At 52.9% G+C, this 11,152-nt stretch overlaps 1 protein-coding gene across 1 annotated transcript; it reads left to right on the plus strand.

The window, feature by feature from the left end:
• The first annotated feature begins 1,021 nt into the window (after positions 1-1,021).
• ZBTB39 (zinc finger and BTB domain containing 39) lies at positions 1,022-8,705 on the plus strand. Its single transcript, XM_024122932.2, has 2 exons — positions 1,022-1,114; positions 2,656-8,705. The coding sequence occupies exon 2, from the start codon at positions 2,700-2,702 to the stop codon at positions 4,833-4,835; it is 2,136 nt and encodes a 711-aa protein (XP_023978700.1). The 5' UTR covers positions 1,022-1,114; positions 2,656-2,699; the 3' UTR covers positions 4,836-8,705.
• The last annotated feature ends 2,447 nt before the right edge of the window (positions 8,706-11,152 follow it).

Here is an 11,152-nt window from a genome sequence, read left to right on the forward strand (position 1 = left end):
GGGAAACACCCCACAGCGCGGGGACGGCTGCGGCCCGTGAGCCATGGCCGCTGAGCCTGCGCGTCCGGAGCCTGTGCTCCGCAACGGGAGAGGCCACAACAGTCAGAGGCCCGCGTACAGCAAAAAAAAAAATAAATAAAATAAAATCCTTATGCCAAGAGGCATATTTTGAGGTGTCAAGTTCTGCCCCCCTCCAGGGAGGACAAGCTGCCGGGAAAAGGCCTGCGCTACCAAGGTGCAGTGGGATCCTGTGAATTCCTTCATTTGCCCACCTAGCTGGAAGGAGGGTCCACGGTGAACTTCCAGAGGGTGCTCCACCAGGGACCCAACAGGCTTTGTTAAGCACCTATCATATGAACCAGAAGCGTGTGGTAAGCGCAGGGACGCGGTAGTGTGTAGAACCACAGCGCCCTGCCTTCAGGAAGGTCACTGCCTGGTGAAGGAGACGTAAATTAATCAAACAGTCTCACAGCTTCGTGTAAAACTACAACAACAGACGTTCTGAGAGTAAACTTCTGGGAATATGAGATGTGGAACAGGGAAACCGATTTAAGCTTAGAGCTGGGATAGGGTTTTTCACTTCTCCAGGTACCAGCGCCAGGAGGGAGTGGTCCTGCAACCGGAGGATCAGTGCTTCAGAAAAGCCAGGCCTGGGGTGGGGATGGGGGTGTTGGAAACGTCCTCACAGTTGCCCGCGGGGCCCGGCGGCGGCAGTCCCTGGGCCGCGCGGGGGTTGGAGGTGGGGCCGAGGGTCCCAGGTAGCGCGAGAGCCGGGCGGGGAAGCGGAGGGGGCGCGAGGGGTGAGGGCGGACGGAGGCTCAGCGGCTTTGGCCCGCTGGCCTCGCGCCCGGCCCCGCCTTGAGGGGGCGCTGCCTCCTCCTGGGCGGCTGGGGGCGCTGCGGCCGAGCGGCGGGGGGCGCTGCCTCCTCCGGGACGGCGGGGGGCGCTGCGGGCCGGGCGGTGGGGGCGGCCCGGGCCGGTGCGGCGAGCGGCACGGCGGATGGAGAGTCTGGCCGCGGCCGGCGGCGCCGCCTCCTCGTCGGGCCGGGCACGGCGGGCCGGGGCCTTTGTGTGAGGCGGCGGCGGCGATGGTGCTCGAGCCCCGCGGAGCCGGGTAAGCGCGGCCCGGCCGAGGGCTGCCCCGGCCGAGGCCCGACCCCCGTCCCGGCCTTTCTCTCGCTCTCGCTTGGCTCCCTCCTGCCCGCTCCCCTCGGCCGGACCCATCCTCCCCGGCCGCGCGCCGACCCTGGCCGGCCCCGCCGCCTATCCCCTCGACCCCCGTACGGCCCCGCGCCCCGCCGCCACCCCCCGTCCGCGCCCGGGGTCGCCCTGAGGAATTCCCCCGCTGTTTGGGGAGGGACCGAAGTGCTCGATGCCTCCCAGATGGAGTGCCCCAGCCGGATCCAACGCCCTTCCTCTCGGATTCGGCCCTCCAGAGGGGAGACGGCGGCGCCGCGGGATTGTTGGGGTGCCTTCTCCGAAGTTCCGAATCCGTCCCCTCCCACTGCCCGCTTGGGCTTCCTGGTGTCCTGACCTACTGACGGCTGATGTGTGGCCACCAGGGCCCGGGAGATGCTTGGCTGGTACCCAGCAATGCTCAGAAGCTTCCTGGGCCCCAGAAAAAGTTGGGAGTTAGTCGAATGTGGTGAGGTGAAGAAAGGGTCTGTGTTGCCCAGGGCGAGTCGTGAGGCCGAGAGAGAAGGCAACTAGTTTGTCTTCTTTCTGGCGTGCAGGACTCAAAAAGGGGAAGAAGTGGTACTGAGCAAGCCTTTAGGAGTTACCTATGTAATTAGATGCCTTCTTATGGTATCAGGTATATATCTCTTACTTCTGGTCAACGTAAGCATAAATCCTGAAAAGGGTGGGAAGAATTGAAGCATATTTAGGTAATATTAAATGCCACAGTGGTGTTCTGCTTTGCTTTACTTCTCTGGTGTCTGAGTGTTTTAACTTCATCCACAGCATACAGAGAATGTGATAGAGCAGTATCCGAATGGCTCTGGGCTATGGAGAGACAAGAGGGGAGGCAGGTAGCATAGGTAGGGAGAGATGGGAACTCAAGAATAAGCAAGAGATTTATTTACGGTCTGAACGATCACAGCAATGATAGGAAACTAAAGGGTAGAGCATCCTTATCTTTTCCCCAACAGCTAATGGAGCTTGATAATTGTGTTCAAGTATGTATATGGCATTTGGCATCATAAGGGAAGAGAATATACTCAGTGAGATAGGAAAGCCTGGATTCAGGAAGAAGTTAGGCATTTAATATGAGAAAAATTTGAACCAGTTGCTTTGGTAATGAAGTATAAGATTGTGTCGAGAGGATGCTTCTGACTTGGCTTTAAGGCACTAGCTTCTGTCCACCCAGGCTTACAGCTTCTCTTACTGACTCTTAAAGACCAACCCATCAGATTTTTTTCAATACTTTTGGATTTTGTTGTGACAACTCTTGTTGGGAGTATGCAGGGAGAGAGGTCACTGCCTCGTCACTTTTGATGTCCTTACCCCGAGCAGAATGGAGCAGGTGTCTGTCCATTCACTCTTGCTCTCCGCCCGGGGCTTGGAAACATGCAGACTGGTGGCATTTCGTCCTGCAGAACTCCTCACCGGCAGGGGTGTGTTTGGCCATCCACCTTTTCCTTTTGCTGTCCACAGATTAACCGTGCTGATAAGGAGGCAACGTCATAGGAGCTGCTAAGATGGGCATGAGGATCAAACTGCAAAGCACCAACCACCCCAACAACCTGCTGAAGGAACTCAACAAGTGCCGGCTCTCCGAGACCATGTGTGATGTCACCATCGTAGTGGGGAGCCGCTCCTTCCCAGCCCACAAAGCCGTGCTGGCCTGTGCAGCTGGCTACTTCCAGAACCTCTTCCTGAACACTGGGCTTGATGCTGCCAGGACCTATGTGGTGGACTTCATCACCCCCGCCAACTTTGAGAAGATTCTGAGCTTTGTCTACACGTCAGAGCTCTTCACGGACCTGATCAACGTTGGGGTCATTTACGAGGTAGCTGAGCGTCTGGGTATGGAGGATCTCCTCCAGGCCTGTCACTCCACCTTTCCTGACCTGGAGAGCACTGCTGTGGCCAAGCCCCTGACCAGCACCAGTGAGAGCCACTCCAGTACCCTGAGTTGTAGCTCAGCAGAACCAGCCCATCCCCTTGGAGAACTCCGGGGTGGGGGGGAGCACTTTGGTCCTGATCGAAACTACGCGTTGCCTAGTGATGCTGGAGGAAACTATAAAGAGGAAGAGAGAAACGTTACCAGTGACACTAACCATAGCCTGCCTCTGCCGCAGCAGCCACTGCCGCCAAAGACAGAAGACCACGATGCCCCTGCTCCGTTCACGTCTGTTCCCAGTGTGGTGACCCAGCCAGTCCTAGGCACTGTCAGCATGGGCGTCCAGACCAGCACAAGCTCCTGCCAGCCATACAAAGTCCAGAGCAACGGAGACTTCAGTAAAAACAGTCTCTTCACCCCTGACAATGCAATAGACATCACCACTGGGACCAACTCCTGTCTGAGCAATAGCGACCACTCCAAAGACCCGAGCTTTGGGCACATGGATGAGCTCCAGCTGGAGGACCTGGGGGATGATGACTTGCAGTTTGAAGACCCCACCGAGGAGATGGGCACAGCTGAGGAGGTGATTGAGTTGAGTGATGACAGTGAGGACGAGCTGACTTTTGGAGAGAGTGACAACCGAGAGAATAAGGCCATGCCTTGCCAGGTATGCAAGAAAGTTCTAGAGCCCAACATTCAGCTGATCCGACAGCATGCTCGGGACCATGTGGACCTGCTGACCGGCAACTGCAAGGTCTGTGAGACCCACTTCCAGGACCGAAACTCCCGGGTGACCCATGTTCTGTCCCACATTGGTATTTTCCTCTTCTCCTGCGACATGTGTGAAACTAAGTTCTTCACCCAGTGGCAGCTGACCCTCCACCGACGGGATGGAATATTTGAGAACAACATCATCGTCCACCCCAACGACCCCCTGCCTGGGAAGCTGGGTCTCTTTTCAGGGGCAGCCTCCGCAGAGCTGCCGTGTGCCGCCTGCGGGAAGGCATTGGCCAAAGATTTCCACGTGGTCCGGGGCCACATCCTTGACCATCTGAACCTGAAGGGCCAGGCCTGCAGCGTCTGTGACCAGCGCCACCTCAACCTCTGCAGCCTCATGTGGCACACACTCTCCCATCTCGGTATCTCAGTCTTCTCCTGCTCTGTCTGTGCGAACAGCTTTGTGGACTGGCCTCTCCTGGAGAAGCACATGGCTGTGCACCAAAGCCTGGAAGACGCCCTCTTCCACTGCCACTTGTGCAGCCAGAGCTTCAAGTCGGAGGCTGCCTATCGCTACCACGTCAGCCAGCACAAATGCAACAGTGGCCTTGACGCACGGCCTGGTTTTGGGCTACAGCACCCAGCTCTCCAGAAGCGGAAGCTGCCGGCTGAGGAGTTCCTGAATGAGGAGCTGGTGCTGCAGGGCCAACCCGGGAATAGCAAGTATAGCTGCAAGGTGTGTGGCAAAAGGTTTGCCCACACGAGTGAGTTCAACTACCACCGGCGGATCCACACGGGCGAGAAGCCGTACCAGTGTAAGGTGTGCCACAAGTTCTTCCGAGGCCGCTCGACCATCAAGTGCCATCTGAAGACGCACTCGGGGGCCCTCATGTATCGCTGCACGGTCTGTGGCCACTACAGCTCCACCCTTAACCTCATGAGCAAGCACGTCGGCGTGCACAAAGGCAGCCTCCCGCCTGACTTCACCATTGAGCAGACCTTCATGTACATTATCCATTCCAAAGAGGCCGAAAAGAACCTGGACAGCTGACTGGGTCCCAGCAGAGCCAGGGGGAGCTCCCAGGCAGCAGCCAGGACGTTGGTTTTCTAATGGCTGTTGGTCACTCCCCAGCCGAAGTTACAGTTTTGCCTTGCTAGGAGTTCTGTTCTGTCCTGTGTTGAAAGAAGAAGAAAGAAGAAATAGCACATGAACACTGTTACTGTTTTTGAGAAGCAACGGCCCTATCATGTTTACCTCCTTACCTGTTCTTGCCCATGGAGGGCTGTGTTTTTGATTCTTTTGAGGCTGGTTTTGGGATCTCGTCAGGCAGTTGGTGTCAACTAGATCCCCTTCCCCAGCCGCTCGAGTTTTAGTTTACTGATAGGTTTTATGCTGCTAAGAATCCAACCAACAGCCTCACTGAACAGAGGAGGCGGAGAGAGGTTTTCACCGTGGGTATTACTGCCAGACCTCCAACCGGGACAACCAGCTATGAGAGAGATTTTGGGAATGTGGTCATTCAGAAAAGACTAGTCAGCAGGGCAGCTCACCTCAGGTGCCAGTCCCAGCCCTCAGCAGGGGAAAGGTGTCAGGGATGGAGGGTCCTGCTTGGTCCATGGCTCTAATCTGCTGATTGGACAGTAAAATCTCTTGGCAGCTAGATCCAAACTGGGGACAAAGCTTTCTGTTTAGGTCAGAAGGCTTTGGGATGAATCCTTGCCAGCCAGAAGAGGTGTCCTGCAGTGCTGCCGGAAGTGGCAGCCTGGATGGACAGGAAGGGAGATTTCTCTTTTCTCCTTAATTCCAAAGAAACACGATTTTATGGAGTGATGGCCCAGGACGTCAGGCCTTCCCTGTGGGCAGAAAGGACAGGGAGCCACTTTGATGTAATCCTCTGTCATCTGGCCACGTCCATCGACCTTGAGTTTCCTGGTGGAGAGGTGGGGATGTCTCTGAAGCAGCAGCCTTGCCTTAATTTACATCCAGTCTCCCACCTAGAAGTGTGTTTGGCCTATAGTGTAGACGAGAAGACCCCAGGAGGTGGAGTGGTGGACTGTGAGCCCTTCAGGATTAAAGGGACCCGAGTAAGTGGTGGTTTGTAGCGGGATGTGAGTCTGTCTGTCCCAGTCAGGTAACCTGTCGTTCACTTTGTGCTAACTGGGCCAGAGCTTTGGCAGCTCACCTTTGACCTGCTGGAATTTATCCTGATCTGTCATTGCGTCGCCACCAGGGGGCGCTGTTGATCAGCAGCTGGTTCAGGCCCTCCCTAGGTGACTCGGGAATGGGTCTGACCAGTCCTGGGGTGCTGGTTGGCTCCGTTCTTAGTTGCCTTTTTGAGGGGTCTTACCCAAAGAAGGCTTGAGGGAGAGGGCCCTCGGATCTCGCATCTCACAAGGTGGCACCTCAGTAACCCATACTACCTCACCTGCTCAGGCGAGCTCTGGGGGTGCCTGGCCTCGGCCCTCATACAGCCCCTCGTGGGACTCAGCAGCACCCCAGGCTGTTTTACAAGCAAGTGGTTTTAATTAACTCACAAGGCCTTTTTGGACATTAATATTTATTTATTTTTGTTTTTGTATACATATTACCCAGCATCTCTTGGATAAGAGACTTCAGGAAAATGAGCTTCTCCCCAGCAAGTAGCCATATTCCAGGGGACAATCCTGGCCAGATATTTGGGAAACAGGGGCTGAAACTAGGGGAGAACAGGTCAAGCCTTTAAACAAGCAAATTCTTTTCTTTCCAGATAGTCTCTTGCAGAATAGACCCAGGGAATCATTTAGGTAATGGATGTACATTCTAGAAAGTTGAGGCTTGTTAAATCCCTAGGCCTTCCATCCCCTTTCCATCCTGTGATTGAGTAGGTTGGGCACTGGGTTGAGGGGATCAAGTCACATGAAGGACCTTTTTGCGTATTTTCTCATCCTTCCTAAAGTTGGGAAGCTATAATAAGACATACAAGTAAACCAAAGCTCTGTCCCTGTTGGACCTGCTGCCTCTCTCCCCAGCCCTAAACTGATAAAGCCTCCGAGTTTGTGTGCATGGCTGTCTGGTGGGGTGACCATTACATGAAGGGACTTGTCAAGTGGCCACCTTTCACCATCTGAATCCAACTAGTTAAATGTTCCCTTGGGACATTCTTGTCAGAAAGCAGTGCTGACACTTTTCTTCCCTGACTGACTGCTCCCTTTCTTCCCACGCTGACCATTAGACGATTAAGAAGGAAGGTGTGTAAAAGACTGCAGTCACCTATCTGCTAAGCTTTTCAAGCCTGAGTGGTTTCTCCCAGATTGTTGGTGAGGACTGAGTTTTGAAGGGCCGGGTATGAGAGTGGGGATACTCACTGGGACCCAGCCAGGTAGCTGAGAATGCATCAATATGCTGGAGAAACCCTCTTCCTTAACAGAGGATATCATGGTTGCTGGGTAGTCTGTATACTTAACCTGAAACTGTGAAGTTTTCCCCTTTCACCAGTAAACCAAAAAGCAAATCCTTGAAACTTTGCCCCTGAAACACTAAACAAGAAACTGCACCCCCTGATCCTCCTGAGGCAAAGTGATCAGCCAGGGTGGCCCTGCTGGTTGCAGTTAGACATGTAGCAGGTCAGTAGCTCATGAGGCTCATTGACCAAACCCTGTTCCCCTGCGTGTCCCCCATGTTCGCACCTCAACCCTTCCTCTGTTTGGAGTCATGTTTGCTGCCTCTGCCACCAGCTCACCCTTTTCTGCACTGTTTTACTTGAAACACTATATTGTGGCAAAGGGTGCTCTAGGATACCTGGTGGAAGGTATTTATTGTATTTTGAATTTAAAATTTTTTCAACTGTTCATTGGATTTTGTTGCCCTCTCTGCCCTGGAGTTGAGCACTGTCTCCTGCTGTATTGTTCCAAAGTTCTGTTTGATCCTTGAATGTCTTTTCTTCTCCCTTTTCCCCCTTTTTCTTGTTCTGTACTCAGGACCAGCTACATAATTTACAGAGCCCTTTGTTTAAAAAGTATTAAGAATTTCAAGATGGCGACTAGAGCGTTAAAGCAAACACGAGGCCATTCCCAACTCTTTTCCTAAGGGAAAACGGTGATACTCTAATGGCACACTGTAAACAGCTGCTGTGGCCAGAGGAAGGGATCAGTATCCTGGTGCTCCTCTGGCCCATCCACGGCTCACTGATGCCACAGCACCTGCTGGGAAGCTCTGCTGTACCCTGGTATTTGGTCCTAAATTTTAAGACTCCGTGGAGTCTCTCTAGTTCATGGCTAGTTGGGAAGAAAGGAGGTGGGGGTGGGGGTCAGGAAATGGATACAAATTCTTTCTGACTTTCTTCTGCTCTGTCAGTACCCTTTTGTCTGTAGGACAGCCTTTGAGCTTAAATCCCTTCTCCCCAGTCAGGTTTTGCTGCTGGTGGATTTTCTTCCTCTTCTATCCGCCTGCTGTGCCCTAGTCCCCAGACGACTCAACTTTGGAAGTGAATTTAAATTCCTTCATAGATGGGGCATGATTTTGGTGGCATGGAAGCGGGCTGTGTGGAGAAATCTGCCCATCTGGGAGTCCCCACGTGTCCTTTTCCCTAAATCCTGCACTGAATGAATCAGGAAGCAGGGCACACAGCGTTGATTTCAACGTGGTAACTCATGGTAAACTTAACATCAGAATGAAAAGGAAACTTGTACCTTGGATGTTTCTTTAACACACTTCCCCTGTCCAGTCCACCCTCCCCTCCCACCTCTACTAGCTAAATCTCTTTTGAAACCAAGAAAAACTGTTGACGTCTTAACTCCTTCCATTAAATTAATAAGTACTGACCTCCTAATATTTAAGTGTTTACTATCTATTGCTGTAAAGTTTTGTATATTTTGTAAACTTTTTTTCCCAAATAGTAGATGTCTAAAATCGTTGTACATCTGATTCTTTTATATTCCATTGTTCGGCACAAAGTGTGGTTTTTATTTAGAATAAAAAAAGGAAATTTGAAATGGGAATTCTTTTCTTATTTACTGTGATCATGCTCATCCCTCAGAGTTCAGAGTATCTGGGCCATCACCCTTTCAGTAGCAGTATTCTGCTCAGCAGGTGCCAGAATTCTTTCAGGTAGCACGTTTTCCTTTCCTGTAGCTGGAATTCCCCGGGCTTGACTTGATCTGTTTTTAGTGGAAAATTAACTCAATGGCCCAACCTTTTCAGAGGGATCATCTCTGAGGGGAATCTTCTGTTGGCCCAGAGAGAGCAGTGGGACTCTGCTAATGTCCGGTTGGACCAGAGATTTGGCCGCAGATTGTCTTGCCCGTGCCATTTAATTCACCATGATGTGATGTGTCAGAGTGGAGAGAGGCAGATTCAGAGAGGGGGGCGGAGGTTTGGCATAATTTCATGAGGTTGGTAACAAATGTCCCCCCACAGAGAAGAGACAGACCTCTAGAAGTTAGGGTGCGATGTGGTCCATTTGGTCTCAGAGCACACTGCTTGGGCCCAGGCCCCCATCAGTGCTCTGCAAATGTAGAGCAGAGGGCCTTGCTGCTGTCAGCACATGAGTTCTCCTCTCAGGCCCTAAGGAAGTATTTGTGCTGCCAGGGTGATCACTGGTTGCCAAAATGGAGTCCATGAGAAGAGAAGGTGTTGGGAAAGTGGCCTCAGGTAATCTGGGGTGTGACAGAGATGTAAAACTGGGTTTCCTTGAGACAACTTCTGGACCCTGAGAGGGGTCAATGATAAGGGCATTGGATCTGGGCTGGGTTTTTATGCGGGCACAAGTGAGGAAAGTCTTTCTAATACATTCTGTGCATTGTTAGGTTCAGCCCTCACTGCAGCACCAAGTCAAAACCCAAACTCCCCTGGTTGAAAAAGTTTTCAGGTCTGTGCCACCAAGCAGCTGTTTGAAGCGTTAAGACTCTTAAAAAAAAAGAAAAAAAAGAAAAGGCCCTTTTTCGGGTTTGGGCCCAACGAGCAGGGGGAGTTAGACACAGCTTTCCCTCTGTGCTCCTGACAAACGGGTTCATACACTCCTGGAGCACATGTTTAATGCATCTGGTGAATACAGTCTCAGATTTCTAAGTGCAGAGGAGACGGTGCTCTAGGTCAGCGAGTGGTTATTCCAAGTTAAACATTCCTGACATACTGAGCACTTGAGCAGGACAGAAGGTCTCAGTGACTGTGTCCACAAACCTTTCGTTCTCCACAGGCAGGATGGAGAGGCGGAGGGCTCGGGACTGGTGGGCTGGGACCTGCCCTTAGGCTTTACTTCAGTCAGAGTGCTTCATGGACATGGTCCTAGTTTCCCAAACTGATAAATGAGCTCTTTCCAGAAGACCTCCGTGTTAACAAGAGGACTTCTTTTCCTGTCTATAGGACAAGTGTTAATAGAAGTTGCTGGACAGGAAAATTATGAGACGACTTGGCCAGGAAGAATGAAGTCTGAGGGTGAGACCTGACTTAGGAGAACACCAGAACTCTGCCCTGTGACAGAATTGGAAGATTTCCACTTCCCCACCCCGTGCAGGGGCAAAGGCTGAGGGACAGAGCACTTGTCAGCACCTGCTGCTGCCTGTCCTGAAGTCTGCTCCCAGAATGGATGTCTTGATATTTTCCTATGATCTGGAGAGAAAGGGAGGGACTGAGGGTAGAAGTCTGGAAACCTGCTAGACCCAGAGCTGGGGGAAGATGGGCTACGAGGAGCATGGACTCTGGGACTGCTCCTCTGCTCTGGGGGGAGGGGATCAGGATGGACGAAGGGGAGAGTATCAGCAAGGAAATGGAGCCCTTTCCTGCATGGCGGGGGTGGAGAATCCTCCAGCCGGCCCAGCTGCAGGGTGCCTGTCTCAGACCTCAGCTTCACCCCACCCCTGCTGTCCTCACCGCCCACCCCCTCCATTTATCATCACACTGAGGATACACTGCTAGGAAACAGCCTGCTGAGGCCTCCTGGCTCCTTGGCCTCTGGCCTCTTGTCCCTGTAGCCTACATGTGTGCTAGGAGATCAACAAGCACAAACACAAAAGGAAAGTTGTGTGGGGTTCCTGTGGAGCTCACTCTTTCCGGCCAGGGTGGTTTCTGAAATGGGTGCGTCTGGTTTCTGCTGAGCATCTCTTTAGCTTCAGCTCCCTTCCCAGTCCCAGCTTGCAGTGCAGACTTTTTCAGAGATCCAGAGTCATGTCTGTCTCTATTCTTTATTTCTCCCTTTCCCCTGCGTGTCTCCCTTCGGCACAGGGACCGTGTCGAATGGTACAACGCCAGGACCCGTTTCCTCTCCCTCCCTGCCTCCCACCCCATCCCCCGACTTCAATATTTTAAGACATACTCAAAATTGGGCCATGAGGGCTCTGACCCTCTCCCGGCCCCGCCCCTGCCACCCCCCCCCCCCCCCCGCCCCGATCCCC

Source organism: Physeter macrocephalus, unplaced genomic scaffold (assembly GCF_002837175.3).
Source record: "Physeter macrocephalus isolate SW-GA unplaced genomic scaffold, ASM283717v5 random_1563, whole genome shotgun sequence".
NCBI classification, from domain to species: domain Eukaryota; kingdom Metazoa; phylum Chordata; class Mammalia; order Artiodactyla; family Physeteridae; genus Physeter; species Physeter macrocephalus.